Here is a 16,627-nt window from a genome sequence, read left to right on the forward strand (position 1 = left end):
CAAGAATCTGTATTTTGCCATTTGTAGTTCAAGTTAATCGTATAAGAGGTGTGCTAATAAAAAATATACATTTGGTGAGAGTATAAATGAAATGGCATGTAATCTTGTTTTGTATTTTAAACTCATTTTGGGCACCAGCACAGATTAAAAAATTAAGTGGGGCGGCATCAATACTCAAGATTAATAAAGTATTTGTGGGTTTTAGACACAAACAAGGAAGAGCCCTATGCCTTTCAGTATTTTATAAGTGTAAAAATGTAATCAATTTTGTTTACCGTATATACTCGCATATAAGTCGAATTTTTCAGCACATTTTTTGTGCTGAAAAAGTCCCCCTCGACTTATACGCGAGTGAGGAAGCTAATAGTAGATGGGGCTACCCTTTTGAGGATCCATAACTTTAAACCCCCTGAACCAAACTTCACCAAACCTGGGTGGTATCATCAGGAGGGTCTCCTAAAGAAACTCTGAAATGTTGGTACTGCTAACATAAACATTCCTCCCCTGACAGTCACCCTCAAATTTTCCCCAGATTCTCCCTTTCTATCACCCCCCCCCCCACTTCTGAGTGGATTTAAAGGGAGAATCAGGGCTTACACAGCTAGTTTACTGTTTTTCTTTGAAATAAATTTTCAAAAACATTTAACCTACTGATGCCTCAATTAATGTAATTGTATTGGTATTTATTTTTATTTTTGAAATTTATCAATAGCTGCTGCATTTCCCACCCTCGACTTATACGCGAGTCAATAAGTTTTCCCAGTTTTTTGTGGTAAAATTAGGTGTCTCGACTTATATGTGGGTTGACTTATACACGAGTAAATACGGTAAGTGCAAACTTGAGATTCTAGTAGCCCCAAAATTTTGTGCACAAGAAGCAGTCTTTATATACTTTATATACTTTGCTGGACTCTTCTCCCAGTCTGCAGCAGTGCCTGGTTAGCTAATTCAGCTGATCCGTTGGTATAGCAGTTTAAATTTTAGCTCCCCAAGGTCAGCACAGGTGATGAAAGGTAACATGAGCAGCATTGCTTCAGAACCAATGAACTTTTCCAGCACTGCGTGCTGAAATAGGGATGGAATATGCCCTTTTGAAATAGGATACATTTGAATGAAATTGGCAAGAGCACAATCTGAATCTGTGGGGCTTGTGCAAAAAAAGAGAAATGTATCCTGCCCACAGAAGAAACTCTGAAAGGCTGAAGATAGAGCAGTGTTAAAGAGGAGTGGGGGGGGGAGGGGTTTACAAACGCAAACATTTCTTTCTTCTCCATTTTTATCCTCTTCTTTATCCAAGAAGCTCAAGGCTCAGATTCTCATCCCCCACCCCCATTTTATTCTCACTTCAACATGGAGAGGTGGATCAGGCAGAGAAAGTGTGACAACCCAACCCAGTTTCATGATTCAGCATGGATCGGAAACATGTTCTTGCCTACTGGATGGATGGATGGATGGATGGATGGATGGATGGATGGATGGATGGATGGATGGATGGATGGATGGATGGATGGATGGATGGATGGATGGATGGATGGATGGATGGATGGATGGATGGATGGATGGATGGATGGATGGATGGATGGATGGATGGATGGATGGATGGATGGATGGATGGATGGATGGATGGATGGATGGATGGGAAACATGTTCTAGAGAGCCAGCGTGGTATAGTGGTTAAGAGCAGATGGATTCTAATCTGGAGAACCAGGTCTGATTCCCCACTCCTCCACCTGAGTGGCAGAGGCTTATCTGGTGAACCAGATGTGTTCCCACACTCCTACATTCCTGCTGGGTGACCTTGGGCTAGTCACAGTTCTTCGGAGCTCTCTCAGCCCCACCTACTTCACAAGGTGTCTGCTGTGGGGAGAGGAGGGAAAAGGTGCTTGTAGGCCACCTTGAGTCTCCTTACAGGAGAGAAAGGTGGGGTATAAATCCAGACTCATCTTCTAATTCGTCTATTCCAAAGCTGGTGTGCTTTTCAACATGCTACTATATGATTCAGTTTAAAGCAGGAAAAAGCCAGTGGGAGGAAATATTTATTGGCAGGCAATGATGGGTTTACTGACAAGCCTCCCCAATTCCTGAGGAACTTTGCAATTGTTTAAAAACATTAATAGATGGTGCAGGATATACGGGCACATGCAACTACACTGTGCTTTAAAAAAACTTTTTTAAAAGCCAGACCTGAAATAGGAAAGAGACAGAATTGACAGCAGAATCAGAGTTTGATTTATTAGAATGTATGTGTGGGGCAAATTGCAAATCTGGGAGTGATCATTTGGGGAGGAGATGTGACTCATTGCTAGAGAACCTTCTTTGCTTATTCAGGCATACTTCAGAGATATTGCAGGTTCGGTTTCAGACCACCACAATAAAGCGAATATTGCAAAAAAGCAAGTCACATGAATTGATTTTCCAATGCACATATAAGTTTTGTTTACACTATATACAGTAGTCTGCTAAGTATGCAATAGCATTATGTCTAAAAAATGTACCTACCTTAATTCAAAATACTTTATTACTAAAAAATATCATCTGAGCCTTCAGCGAGTTGTAATCTTTTTGCTGATGGAGGGTCTTGCTTTTTAAAAAACAAAAACAAAACCTCATTACCATCTTTAATTAAACTGCTTTGGAAGTAGTATATATTTCCATGATAAACAAATTCTGAGCCCAAGTACACAGAATCACATTTGTAGTTCACCAATGCCAGAGTTCAGCAATACTCTTCCCATGGCAAACAGGATCAGGAAAACAGCCATTGGACAGAAGAGACCCATAACTTCACAGAGAGCAAATCCCAAATAGAATAAGAGCTGCTTCAGAGAAGGATTTCTGGCATAGCCCATGAGACTCCCAAAGACTGTTCCAATTCCAGCCCCAGAATCGACCACTCCTACTGTGGCAGCACCAACACCAGCACCGATACAAGCCATGTCTATGTGCTGACATCACTAGTTTGAAACTTTCTTAGTGCTAACTGACGGCTGGTATCCTGAAGTCCAATAAGTTCTGGTTGCTAGCCTGGACAACACCAAGGCAGAAATTGGTCTGTACAGGATTTTCAATCCCACATGCATCAACGCAGGCAAGCTGGTGGCGAGATAATATAGGCAAGCATGATTGGTGGGTTTGAGGCTTCTGCTTACTGCTGCCGGGCAATTGAAGGGGTAGCCTTTGGAGATCTGCGGGTGGCTTCCTGGCTCCCTGCAAGGAGACAAGGGAACACTTGAGGTGATGTAAAAAGGCCACAACCAACCTCAGGAGGAAGAAGGGGGTGCCAATGAAGACAGATACACAGCATTCCCACGATCCACTTAGGCCTACTACTATGAGGATCTTGTTTCAAAGCTGATGGCGTCTGACTGATCATAGTGTTGGTTGCTAAAGGGTCAGGTGGCTGTGGTAATTTCTTAAAATAAGACAACAATGGAGTTTGCCACACTGATTGACTCTTCCTTACATGAAAGATTTCTCTGTAGCATGTGATGCTGTTCAAGAGTCATTAAGAGTCATGGTGTAGTCATTAAGACCAGGTGGTTTGATTCCCCACTCCTCCACATGAGAAGAGGACTCTTGTCTGATGAACCAGATTTGTTTCCCCACTCCTACATTCCTCCTGGATGACTTTGGGTATTCACAGTTCTTCAGAACTCTCTCAGACCTACTTACCTCACAAGGTGTGAGAAGAGGAAGAAAAAAGGAGTTTGTAAGCCCCTTTGAGTCTCCTTACAGGAGAGAAAGGCAGGGTATAAATCTAAACACTTATTCTCTTCTGTTTGACATTTTATCCTTAATAGAACCTCTTTCAAAGTTTGAGTCAATTATCTCAAACCATGCTGCTGCTTTATCAACGATGTTTTCGTAATATTCTCTTTGTTGTCAATGGTAACAACATTTTCACCAGGAGTATATTCCATCTCAAGAAACCACTTTCTTTACTCATCCATAAGAAGCAGCTCCTCATCCGTTAAAGTTTTATCACGAGATTGCAGCGATTCAGTCACATCTTCAGGCTCCACTTCTTATTCTGGTTCTCTTGCTCTTTCCATCACATCTGCAATTAGTCCCTTCAGAGAAGTCTAGAACCCCTCAGAGGCATCCATGAGGGTTGTAATCAGCTTCTTTCAAATAGCTGTTAATGTATATTTTGACCTCCTCCCACAAATCACAAATGTTCTTGATGGCATCTAAAATAGTGAATCCTTCCCAGTAGGTTTTCAATTTACTTTGCCCAGATCCATCAGAAGAATCATCATCTGTTGGGTGAGCCTGCGAACTTGGCAGAGCTTCAGACAGTGCACAGGAATGCCTGCACCATCTGTTGCCCTCTGAGCAAGCAGACTCACCGGTCACAAGACCCCCGTGACTCACAGGTCACCAGATGTCCTGGACAAAGGGACAAAAGGTGCATACCCCCAGGTATGGATTAGGCCCAGACAGGAACATGTCCTCTCACACGTCCGCAGCCCCTATGATTCATGTATTGTGCAACATTCTCCCGCTCTCCCGCCTTCCCAAAAACCCTAATAAAAGGTGCCAGGGATCCACGGATCACGCTATATCACCACTGGCTTCTCTCCACTGGATGATATCGCTGCGTCTCGCCTATTCCTTGCGTTGCCTGTAACGATTTCAATCATCTGTGGAAGCTATGGCCTCATGAAATATATTTCTTAATAAATAATAAGACCTGAAAGTTAAAAAATTTCCCCTTAATCCCTGAGCTGTAGAATGGACGTTGTGTTAGCAACCATGAAAACAACATTAATCTTATTTCACATCTCCATCAGAGCTCTTGAGTGGCCAGGTGCATTGTCAATGTCGTAATATTTTGAAAGGAATATCTATTTCCTGAGCAACAGGTTCAACAATGAGCTTACAATATTCAGTAAACCATGACCGATTACAGACAGAGAGGTTTCTGCAATTTTAACAAGAGTTGGCCAGGAAGTCTTTGTTTCAGGGTATGTTAGGCATTATTACCCACCGCTGTGCAGGCTGGGCGGGACTGGTGTGCTGCCACAGCAACACACAACACTGAGGAGGCTCAGAGCCAGGGTGGTGCTGACAACAGCTTAGCCAGTAATAATTCAAGAGTTACCAAGCCAGTGGGAGAGTCCAGTACAATGTCAATCAAGCCAAGAGTCAAAAGCCAGGAATGTACACAGCAACAAGGGGAAGTTGAGAATCACAGTCAAGAAGCCGGCCTGTAGTCAGCCAGGCAACAGTTCCATGCAGGCAAGGTCAGGAAAAACGTACTTTGCATCCACAACTGCAGTTCCTGCCAAAGGCCATCTATTCCTGGGACTGCTTGCTTGGGACTGCTTCTGCAAAGACTCTGGGTAATGCCTAGCCTGTAATCTTGCTGAGCACTTCCTCTCCTTTAAGGCTTGTCTCAATTTCCATCTGCAATGTTGACTTACATCTGAAGACCCAGAGCTACTGGATCTTCCTTAGCCCTGTTAATTAGCTCTGAGCCCAGAAGCCTGTGCTAGTTCAGGCTCTACTGATTTAGTTGGCCTCTCTCTGCAAAGCTCAGTTAACTCTTCCTCAGTCAGCTGCAGCAGGAGGGGCCATGACAACCGCCCTATTTGCAGTGGTGCAGGCATTACCCATCAGCTGGCTTTTTGCTTGTGTCTGGGAGGGGCATATTTTGCTGGTTCTCTATCATGAATACGTGCTTTAATTTTGAAGATAATCTTTAATGTCTTTAATATTATCAATAACCGATCTATCAATCTATTGATCAATCAATATATCGACATAAAAAGGTGAACTATGAAAAGTCTTGAATACGGCATCTGTACACTTTGCCCAAACACTGATTGTCTCTTATGGCAGGAAGTGAGGAGGAGAAATGGCAGTGTGGAAACTGCAAAAGGACGATGTGTTAACTGATGTCTGCTAAGCTCCCCAGCTTCACAAGTGTTAGTATCGATTTATTGATCTGTCAATATGGTTATTTAATTTTTTAAATCTCAAGATCTAAAGATAGGCAGAAGCAAGGAGGCCATGGGCCATCGAAAGGATATGGCAGGACAAGGAGAAGGGAAGAAGAAGAAGAAGAAGAAGAAGAAGAAGAAGAAGAAGAAGAAGAAGAAGAAGAAGAAGAAGAAGCGAAGAAGAAGAAGAAGAAGAAGAAGAAGAAGAAGAAGAAGAAGAAGAAGAAGAAGAAGAAGAAGAAGAAGAAGAAGAAGAAGAAGAAGAGGGCGAGGAGGAGGGGGCGGGGGAGGAGGAGGAGGAGGAGGAGGAGGAGGAGGAGGAGGAGGAGGAGGAGGAGGAGGAGGAGGAGGAGGAGGAGTTTGGATTTCTATCCCCGCTTTCTCTCCTGCAGGAGACTCAAAGGGGCTTACAATCTCCTTGCCCTTCCCCCCTCACAACAAACACCCTGTGAGGTAGGTGGGGCTGAGAGAGCTCGGAGAAGCTGTGACTAGCCCAAGGTCACCCAGCTGGCGTGTGTGGGAGTGCACAGGCTAATCTGAATTCCCCAGATAAGCCTCCACAGCTTAGGCAGCAGAGCGGAGAATCAAACCCGGTTCCTCCAGATTGGAATGCACCTGCTCTTAACCACTACGCCACTGCTGCTCCCTGTCGGCAACAGGGAGGAAGACGAGGAAAAACATCCAAAGCAGCATGGGGGGGGGGGGTTTGAGCTCAACAGTCAGCTTGGAGAAAAGAAAAGGAAGAATTATCATTACAGTAATAATAACTGCTCTATTTTACTGTTCTATCAAGACAAATTAAAACTTTTCTAAGAACGGGCAGTAAAAAGTGTTAGTGTGACCCAGAGCCATAGTGAGGGGGAACTGCACCTGGGGCACGCATGCACCCTGTGCCCCTGCCACACACACCCCTGCCCCGGAACACCCCTGCCACACACCCACCCTGGTATGTGCTCTGCACCCTGCTTGGCACTATGCCACTGGTTTTAATAGTTTTAAGGTTTTGTATTGTTTTAATTGGGGCTATTCCATTTGTTTTATTGTCTTGTTATTTGCTGTTGTACACCCCCCTGAGCCCTTCGGGGGTAGGGCGGTTTATCAAATCAAATAAAATAAATAAATAAATAAATAAATAAATAAATAAAATTACCTCCCTCCTGTTAAACAACCCTGCAACACAGCAGAAAAGCTGTCAGACAGAATTTGCATTACCTGTAGAAAATTGTTTTTCTCCTTTGGATTAGGAGGAAGTCTCCAGCTGTGATCCCATTCAGTTAATTAAGGACAGTAAGGGGACTAACAAAAGAGCGAGACGAAACAAACCTCTTCAAGCTGCCCTTGGTAGTACTGCTGTTAAGGAGTGTCCTAATGATTCCCTTGCTCCCTTGCTTTCTACTTCAAAGGGTAATGTGAACACAAGCTCCAAATTTGTGGACCCTTGTCGACTGAAACAGAGGTCTTGCTCAGCCTTTGCAACCTTACTGCAAATACTGCGGAAGTTATATTTAAGGAACTGACCAACATCAGTATTAAATTATTACAAAGTCTACTTTGGAGGAATTAAGGCACCAGCATGTTTCTAAAACAACTCAGAAAATTGATATCAATGGGGGACAACCTTGGAACCCTTTCGACACCCAAAGTTTGATCCTTGATGGCAACAAAGTTTGCCTCAGGGTATGTAACTATCGAAATCTTCATCCCTCCTGGAGCTCTCTAGGCTTGGCCAGACGCCATCTTAGTATTCTATTGAAAAAGAACCCAAGCTATATAGATTTAGTATCTGTACAAAGACTTGATGATACCAATTACTCTTATGTGCCACAAAGACTTATGTTTTTTTATTTAAATCAGAAAACATCCCACTGCAACTCCTAAGAAAAATTCCAGCTCTTGCAAGAAAAGAGGTTTATCCAATGGTTTTTTAAAAATCTAAATATTGTTCCATTAAGTGGGAGACACATAATTGGTGAACATAATATGCTAACAAATACTGGAACTGAGCAATCCCAGCCTCTTAATCAACATTGCATACGAGTAGAAGAACTGGGAGATATTCAGTGGGTGGAGAATGGTGTCCTAGAGGGCAATGTTAGAGAATCCTTTGAACAACTGCAGGAATTGGACCAGATAACAATGACTGAAAGACTGGAATCACTTAAAGGAAGCCTAGGGAATATCAGGTTTGTACGTTTAAAACAAAGCTGGCGGGGGGCGGGGGGGGAATTGAACAGGCTGTTAATCGTCTGTGCACAAATGGAGAACTAAAACATATGGAAACACAATAAAAAAAACACTAGTCAGCTGTTTGAAACATTGGAAATCCTTGGTGTGGAGGGAGCACTGGAAAATCACTGTCAGTCCAATAGCACAATTCTGAGTTAAATGGTTTGATTAGGCATACAGTCGTTCCTTGTGGTCATTTCCCTTAAAAGTTATATTTTTTTTCTCCATCCAAAGAAGAGACATGAATCCTCTGGAGAAAAGTTTCACAATTTTTATCAAAAATTGGTCAGGCTGATATTTTTCATGTTTGAGAAAAGCAAGGGGTAAATCTTCTGAATTGACAATGGACGGGAGATGCATGCAATTGGTTATGGGGTTGAGAGGGAACAGTATTCTTAAACTGCTTATTCAGTGTGCTCTATGTAGGGCTAGAAATGTTGACCAAGAAAGGTCAAACCCAGTAGGGTACAGACTGTGCTTGAATTAAGTAATACCAGGACAAACAAGGTGTATAGATTTTGTCAAAGTAACCACTGTGCTCAGCTGCAGAAGGATGATTCACTGTTATTCTATGGCCACATGTCAAAGATGCCTGAGCAATAAGCAAAATGTTGCAGACCCCTGGCGGTGTTCCAGAATCCTCCCCCTCTCCTCCAACTGAGCAAATGGCGTAATGGACAGAGATTAGAGCCTTGACGTTGTTGATTGACAAGCATCCCTTCCATTCTCTCTTCTAATAATTCAGGCTAGTCCACAGCCACCCATCTAACCACTTCTAAGCAACCAAATAACAAAGCTTCCATATTCTATATCCCATACCCACACTTTTTGGACTATGTTGTTAAATATATATATGTGGGAGGGGAATGAGGCAAGCTTGTTAAATTTGTTGTAGACTAGTAACTTTTTCAGACACGTTTGCAAAGCTGTATTATGTGATAGACACTGCTCCAAGCATCACCGTGCTGTGATGCAGTGCATCATGGGAGCCACAGAAGTAAATACAAGTCACTGTTCCTTCCTACCACTCACAGGCAGCTATTTTTGCTCTCCCTGGAGGAGATCTGTAATTAGAAATCTGTTTCCATTCATAAAACATCTATGCTGGTTTGCAGATTCAGTGATTTTGGGAAACTGTAATCTATCATAAGCCATTCAGCCATTCATTGTAGCCATTCAGTAGAGCATAGCTATATATGTGTGGCCATCACACTTGTAGAAAGCATAACCTTCCATTCATCATGTTGTGAGGAAAGCCTTGACTTGCTCATTTTTATCAAGTCTAGTAATTGCTAAATGTTATAGTCAAGATCTTAGGGAAAATACATAGTGGTAGGTAAATCCGGGTTCAGTTTCCAATCCTTATACATCCTGTGAGCTCTCAGTACCCTTTTTCCATCCGCAAAATGAAAATATTGACCCTTCCAAGTTTTTAAATGTCTGGGCTCTTTCTTAGAATCATAAGCTCATTCCGCACATGCAGAATAATGCACTTTCAATCTGCTTTCAGTGCTCTTTGAAGCTGTGCGGAATGGCAAAATCCACTTGCAAACAGTTGTGAAAGTGGTTTGAAAATGCATTATTTTGCATGTGCGGAAGGGGCCATAGTCAGTTGGCACTTAGCTATACTGTTTTATACTGAAGGTATTCTGAATTTTTAGGGCATTTTTATAGTAGCAAAATATTTTCTGTGATATTGTAGTGTAATTTATTTAATCATTTATATAGATTTACTTCATTTATATCCCATTCTTCTTGCTGAGACTCAAGGTGAATTACTGTGTGGATGTGTATGTAAGTCTGTGTGCGTGTATATATATAAAATCAGACAGACATCCAATTAACAGTGCAGTCAGACTAGGATTATAGAACTGTAAAACCATGTAGGGATATGCCACATGATAATGCAGCAGAACACAAGTTACAAAGGTAGGAGATAATACAGTAAAGAAAGTTTTAATAATAATAATAATAATAAACATTGAAATAGCCTACGCTCTTATCCCTTATAAAAGCAACTTCAGTATTAGTCCCTGCATAAAAATGCCCTCCTGAACATTTCTGGTTTTCCATTCTGCAGAGTGATAAAAGTGTGAAAGTCATTTTGAGATAGGCCGTTTCAAAAGGTGGCAGCTACACAGAAAGCACATAAATGGTAATGCAATTTATAATCTTAAAAAAAAAACACCCCACATTCATTTATTCAGAAACAGGAACCACCGAGCAGCATAAAAACCAACTTTCTACCATTATTATAATTAACCCTGATGTTAGTGATGCATAGACTAGAGAAAAAGAGCCTGGCCTTTACCACAACTCAATGAACGGGAGGTTATTTCCACGGTGAACAAATTTCAGAATTAATTATTGATAGTTTATGGTTTAATCATTTGTAGCCTGACCCCAGGCAGGATATAGGATTCGCTCTTTATAAACAGCATCTGTTTGTTTCCTCTGAGACAGCCCAGTTTTTAGCAGCACAGCTAGTTCCATCAATCCACGTTTCCAAAATGGCATTCAACGGCACATGGCAGGTGTATGTCCAAGAGAATTATGAAGCGTTCCTGAAAGCTATTGGTAAGTACTGGTGCTTTGGTCACAATTGACCTTAGACTGGAGTCACTCTACATAGGATTGCACTGTTCGAAACTAATCAGAGAGTGAGCGTTTAAGCCTGAAGAATGATAACTCTTAGCAACTCAGATTTTAACAAGGCATTCCCCAAAGGCAGAAAAGGTGCAAATTCAGAAACAGTAAATTGCCAGAAGCAAGGACCAGAAAACAGGGATTGTCCTTGGTAAACAGGATGAAACCCTTAACTGACCTTGCAGTGTGGTGACACATTCTCAGCCTACCTTATAGGGCTATTGTAAGAAAATGGAGAAAAGGAGAAAATGCATGTTGCCTTGCATCCCTGTTGTAGCCCATATCATCAGAGATATTGCTGTCTAACAAAATACTACTCTGTCCCCTCTTTTCATTTTAGCCTTGCCTGAAGACATCATCAAAACTGCCAAAGACATTAAGCCAATCATTGAGATCCAGCAAACGGGAAACAATTTTGTTATCACATCCAAAACCCCCAACAAATCTGTAACAAATACATTTACACTGGGGAAAGAAACCGAAATGTCCACCATGGATAACAAAAAAGTAAAGGTAATTCATGGCTTTGCAGACTACTGGCAGTCACAAGACCTTAGTTCAGTGCTCAAATATATGTGTGTTTCTGACTGGTGCGTAGGTTATTGTCCTCATTTATTATCTAACTGATGGTTAGGTCACAATCCTGGTTTCCATGTAAAAAGTCCTGGAAATGATGGGGTGAACCTTACCAGTTTTTCTGCTTAATCTCATCCAATTCCTTCCTTAGGTCCCTTCTGCACATGTAGAATAATGCATTTTCAATCCACTTTCACAATTGTTTGCAAGTGGATTTTGCTGTTCCGCACATTAAAATCCAGCTGCAAAGTGGACTAAAAGTAAATAGAATGTGCAAAATTCTGCATGTGCAGAAGAAGCCTTAGTGTCCCCATTCCATGTGGCTTTTGTCTATGCAGATCCAGCAGGCCTTCTCAGTGGCCAGAAAGGGAACCACCTGTCTTATTCACAAGCAGAAAAGCTGGTAGGAGCCAACCTTATAGCTCTGAAAAAATGACAGAATTTTTATGATGTTAATCCTGAGAACTACAATTCCCAGGGATCCTTGAAGTAATTTTTAAAAAAGTTGATGTAGGCGTAGTCTCAGATCAAGCTCACACCAAGAGATTTTGGAGAAGATTCAAATGGCATGTCCTAACATTAGGGTTGATAGCTCCGGGATATGAAACACCTGGAGATTTTGGGGGTAAAGGCTGAGGAGGGCAGGGGTTTGGGAGGGGAGAGACTTGAATGAGGTATAATGCCATAGAATTTACCTTCCAAAGTGGCCATTTTTGCTGGATGAACATAGACCAGTTGTTAATAGCTGGAGATCTCCCTCTACCACCTGAAGGTGGGCAACCTTACATAATACTAATGAATTTTTTTAATGTGCTGTACAATTGACTGCCTCAGCTCTGGCCTATTTCTCCTCCACTTCCCAGTATGGCCCAAGGGTCAAATGTCCTGTTTTATTTTGCCACCCTGCATAGCAACCAAGTCTGCCATCAGAGTTAACTATCTCACCCAGTTTTGTGGTAGGATTGTCTCTGTCTCAGTAGTCTTTTTTAGGATGGCCAGGGACAGACCGGGGGTGTATGTGTGGATTATTTGTGAATTGGATAGGAGGCATCACTGCTGCTCTCTGCCTGAAGACCTCTGTTTTTATTTGAGCTGCTTTCAAGAAGCTGCAGCCCCTATGACCACTGCAGGATACTCAGTTTGATGGTCATGGGTTGCCAACTCCAGTCTGGGAAATCCTTGGTGATTTGAGGGTGGAGCCTGGGGATGGTGGGGTTTGAGGAGGGAAGGACTTGATTAGGCTTGGCAGGTGCCTGCTTACGGCAGGTAATCTCCTGGCAACTGTTCTTGATGAAATTGTGAAGGAGGGGAAGGATACATCAGTAACGTGCAAGCTTGCCAGCACCACTTCTGGTTTAAACAAGAAGTGACAAGGGATGCTCTGACATTTCTCAAAGACTCTATGGTGTAACTGTTGAGTTTTTGAGAAATACTAACTAGAGCATTTGCTAGGAATACACTGACATCACTTATGAGTACACAGGGACTCCCAGCCAGGGAGTGATGTAAGCACATCATTGGTGATGTCATGGCAATGACACCCCCCCCCCCCACCTGCAGCACTGTGAGTCCCTCCTGGTTTCCCAGGAGACCAGGCAACCATAGACCTCAGTAAGGAATACAGTCACACAGTCCACCCTCCAAAGCAACCATTTTCTTTGGGGGAAGTAATCTCTGAAGGCTGGAGATCACTTGTAATGCCAGGAGGTCTCCGGGTCCCATCTGGAGGTTAGCAGCCACTGTCAGGACTATACCAGTAACATTTAGCTTGGTACGCTGGGTATGTACATCATATGTTTTACATTCGCTCGTGATAAAATTCTGTTTGATTTGGTTATATCTGGCTTTGTTCAATACCTCTCAAATTTTACAGTGCACAGTGAACCTGGTAGATGGGAAACTAATATCCAAAACAGACAAGTTCACTCATGAGCAAGAAATAATAGGCAACGAAATGGTGGAGGTGAGTAAATACTCATGGAATGGGATGGAGGGAAAGGGTTGGGGGAAGAAAAAAATGTCTCAACTGACAAGGGGCTCAGCAGGAACCTCCATGCTCTTTGCCCCAGAAGTCTAATTCTCAAACATGTGAGGACACTAGGGATGCAATCGTTTCATCTGAATTGTGTATCCCTTTCTAGTTAGCAATGGAAAGACTCTCTTCTCTTAACTTAGAGACACACTATTCCATCTTCTTTTTATGTTCCAGTAAATCCAAGCATTGCAAACAGGTTCTAAAAAGGACCAGTTCTCTGGCAAAACCACCCAAGCCACATCTTGGAGTGGCATAGTGAAAAGGCACTGATACCCACTAGGGGTTCAGGTGCCACCCACCAATCGGTGGCATGGAAGTGACTGGCATTCCCTTCTAATCCTGCACTGCTGCCTGCCAATTCCAACTCAAATACTTGTGGCATTGCTGCATGGGTTTGGCTTCGACTCAGACGGTCAGCAGCAGCGCATGCTCAGGAGAAGATGGGTGTATGTTACTCGAGGGTAACAAAATACCTTGAATGGACTGTGGTTTCAGGGCAACACCTTGGTGAAGCAAACTTTGAGCCTTGGAAGAAGCAATGAAAGCTTCAGCCCTCTCAAATACTAGTGCATGGAGTGCTTATGCAGCAGCCAGAGATGCGAAATTTGCATAAAGGCAAAGTCTGCTGCTTCTAAGTTGTCTAATCATTATGAGCCAAGAGACTGTGATTCTGGAAAAGGTGCACACTGACCTGATTGGGCCACTCAAACCCTCTGCCGGAGGGGCAAGATATGTTTTGAGTTTTGTGGACAGTGCAAGTCATATGTTTACTTGATCAAGACTAAGGACCAAGTGCCTGAGAAATTTAGGAATTATGTTAGGGCCTTTCCCCACTCTTTTCTCCTCGACGTTTCTATCATCGCTGCGCCGCGAATTCCCAGCTGCTACGCATCCCTAATGGTGCATGCTCCTGGCGTCTCTTTAATTCCTACTCTACGACCCATAACACTCTGGCGCTGGTCATCAAAAGGCGCCCTTTGCAAGAGTGCCAGGGATGCCTCACGCTGAGGGGGTGTGACAGTGGCAGCGTCGGGGCGGCTGCGCTGTCGCCGCCCCTCTCGTGGGGAGTGCCGGGGGACCCTTCGCTACTCTCTTCAAGTAGCGCGGGGCTTAAGGTAAGTGGGGAAAGGCCTTAGACTGCAGCCCTGAGCTCCCTTTCTTGGAAGTGAGTCCTGTTGAAATGTGTGGGACTTTTGATTAAACATGTTGGGCAGGGGAAGAGTCCTCAGATGGGAAAAGTCCTTCTTCTTCAAATGTTTCTATTTTTTTTCTCCACTGGGGCCTTCACACCTGTAATGTGAGTCTAAAGCACAGTATGCAATACTCTCTCTCTCAACAGCCAGGTACTCTATTGTGTAAAAGCGTATTTTCACATCAAAAAACATACAAATTTTGAGGTCTGACTCTATCATTCGATGAAGCCTGGGATCATTCAGTAATCAGTCCATAAGGTTTGATGGTTATGCCAATTCCTAAGATCTCTTACAACTTGCATTGTGTTGTGGCCTGATGTTTTCCATGTAGCTTACAGAAGTTTTAGATTGTTGTAAACGTCAATAAGAAAACTAACAAGACTCTTCAAACTTATCTTCCTCAGAAAATAACTGCGGGCTCAGCAACATTTGTCAGAAAAAGCAGGAAGATTTAAAACTGCAAAGGAAGACCTTATTTAGCAATTGATATTTTTATATTTGGGAAATAAAATACACTTTCCACCATCCGTAACGTTTTGTTTTATGTACTTGGCTTCAGTATCCAAAAAGATGAACAGGGGAATCACATAATTTTCTGGGAAACCGTGAGGCCAATTTGGAGAAGTCCCCACCCACTGAGCGGATTGATGATCACTCTTTCTTGTTTTAAAATTGGTCTCTCTTTGTAGGATCTACCCTCGGTCCAACCGCCTTCTATTGATAATGTAAATGCATCAGCCTGTGTGTGTGCACTTCGTGTATTTGGGGAAGCAAACTCTGATTAACTTCTGCTGGAATAAATGTTGTTAGTATTTAAGGCACCACAATGTTCCTGTTATATTCTGTTTCTACAGCCTAACACAGCTACTTCCTTAAAGAGTGAGGACGGGGGTCCCCAGTGTGGTCCCTGTGGGCACCACGGTGTCTGCTAACGTCTTTTCTAGTGCCTGCCAAGTGTTTTTAGAAAGTAGGTGGGGTTAGGTGGGGGTTCTGCTGAACAAGGTTTTTGTCTGGCCAGTGGAAATATGCAGATTTTTCCAGAAGGTTCCTTTGGCAGCAGCTGCCAGTGAGGCACAAAAATCTTCACTGTGTGACTGAGAGAAAGCAGTGACAGCCATTTCATGGCCGGCTGCACCTTCTCTTACAGCTATTTTATTGAACCCATTTTGGGGCTGTGCCCTCCATGCTATGCCAGATTTCCAAAGGTCCCATCAGGACAAAAAAGATTGGGGACCCCTGAACTAAAAAAATTGTGCTATTTTATGGATCAGACAAAGTTTTTCCAATCCTTTTTGAGCATGCAGGTACAATTGGAATTATGACAGAGAGTGGTGGACATGATCACAAAATGGCTGATATGGGAGACGAAGCCAACCACAAAATGTTAGATAATTAGGTTATGCATAACTCCAACAGTAGCTCTTCAGCGTTTCAGGTTTAAAATTAATATTAAAATATTTCCCTGCATGCATACAAAATAAGTGTATGTATTGAGCTAGCTAAGAAACTAGGATTGCCAACTCAAACCTGAAAAATTAATGGAGATTTGGGGGTGGAGCGGAGTTTGGAGAGGGATTTCACCTAAAAATTATGATATACCATAATGATATACCAGAGAGTCTGCCCACTGAAGATGCTGTTTTCTCCAGGGGAACTGATTTCCATAGGCTGCGGACCTGTTATAATTCTGGGAGAACTCCAGGCCCCACTGGAGGATGGCAACCCTATCAGAAACTCTCATCTTATCAGCATCTGTCTTCATTTTGCATGCATCTAACACATTTATGCAAAAGGGGAAAAAAGTTGTCAAGAGGAGGAGGAGGAATTTGGATTTATACCCCACCTTTCTCTCCTGTAAGGAGACTCAAGGTAGCTTACAAGTTCCTTTCTCTTCCTCTCCCCACAACAAACATCTTGTGAGGTAGGTGGGGCTGAGAGAGTTCCAAAGAACTGTGACTAGCCCAAGGTCACTCAGCAGGAATGTAGGAGTGCAGAAACACATCTGG

The 16,627-nt window shown here is 42.8% G+C and overlaps 2 protein-coding genes across 4 annotated transcripts; one reads left to right on the plus strand and one right to left on the minus strand.

Moving 5' to 3' along the window:
• Positions 1-2,216: 2,216 nt before the first annotated feature.
• LOC125435409 (ATP synthase F(0) complex subunit C3, mitochondrial-like) lies at positions 2,217-5,674 on the minus strand. The gene is given in 2 exon segments (XM_048501608.1): positions 2,217-3,207; positions 5,616-5,674. Coding segments are annotated over 2 exon segments (579 nt in total). The 3' UTR covers positions 2,217-2,687.
• On the plus strand, positions 5,114-15,148 carry LOC125435097 (fatty acid-binding protein, liver-like). 3 transcript variants are annotated; one of them, XM_048501140.1, is made up of 6 exons: positions 5,206-5,246; positions 5,845-5,930; positions 10,635-10,748; positions 11,158-11,330; positions 13,267-13,356; positions 15,026-15,148. In XM_048501140.1, the coding sequence occupies exons 3-6, from the start codon at positions 10,682-10,684 to the stop codon at positions 15,074-15,076; spliced, it is 381 nt and encodes a 126-aa protein (XP_048357097.1). In that variant the 5' UTR covers positions 5,206-5,246; positions 5,845-5,930; positions 10,635-10,681; the 3' UTR covers positions 15,077-15,148. The 3 variants fall into 3 exon arrangements, with proteins under 3 accessions (XP_048357096.1, XP_048357095.1, XP_048357097.1); XM_048501139.1 differs by lacking the exon at positions 5,845-5,930 and having other exon boundaries at positions 5,114-5,246; XM_048501138.1 differs by lacking the exon at positions 5,845-5,930 and having other exon boundaries at positions 5,169-5,345.
• Positions 15,149-16,627: the final 1,479 nt, after the last annotated feature.

Source organism: Sphaerodactylus townsendi, linkage group LG06 (genome assembly GCF_021028975.2).
Source record: "Sphaerodactylus townsendi isolate TG3544 linkage group LG06, MPM_Stown_v2.3, whole genome shotgun sequence".
Lineage (NCBI taxonomy): Eukaryota > Metazoa > Chordata > Lepidosauria > Squamata > Sphaerodactylidae > Sphaerodactylus > Sphaerodactylus townsendi.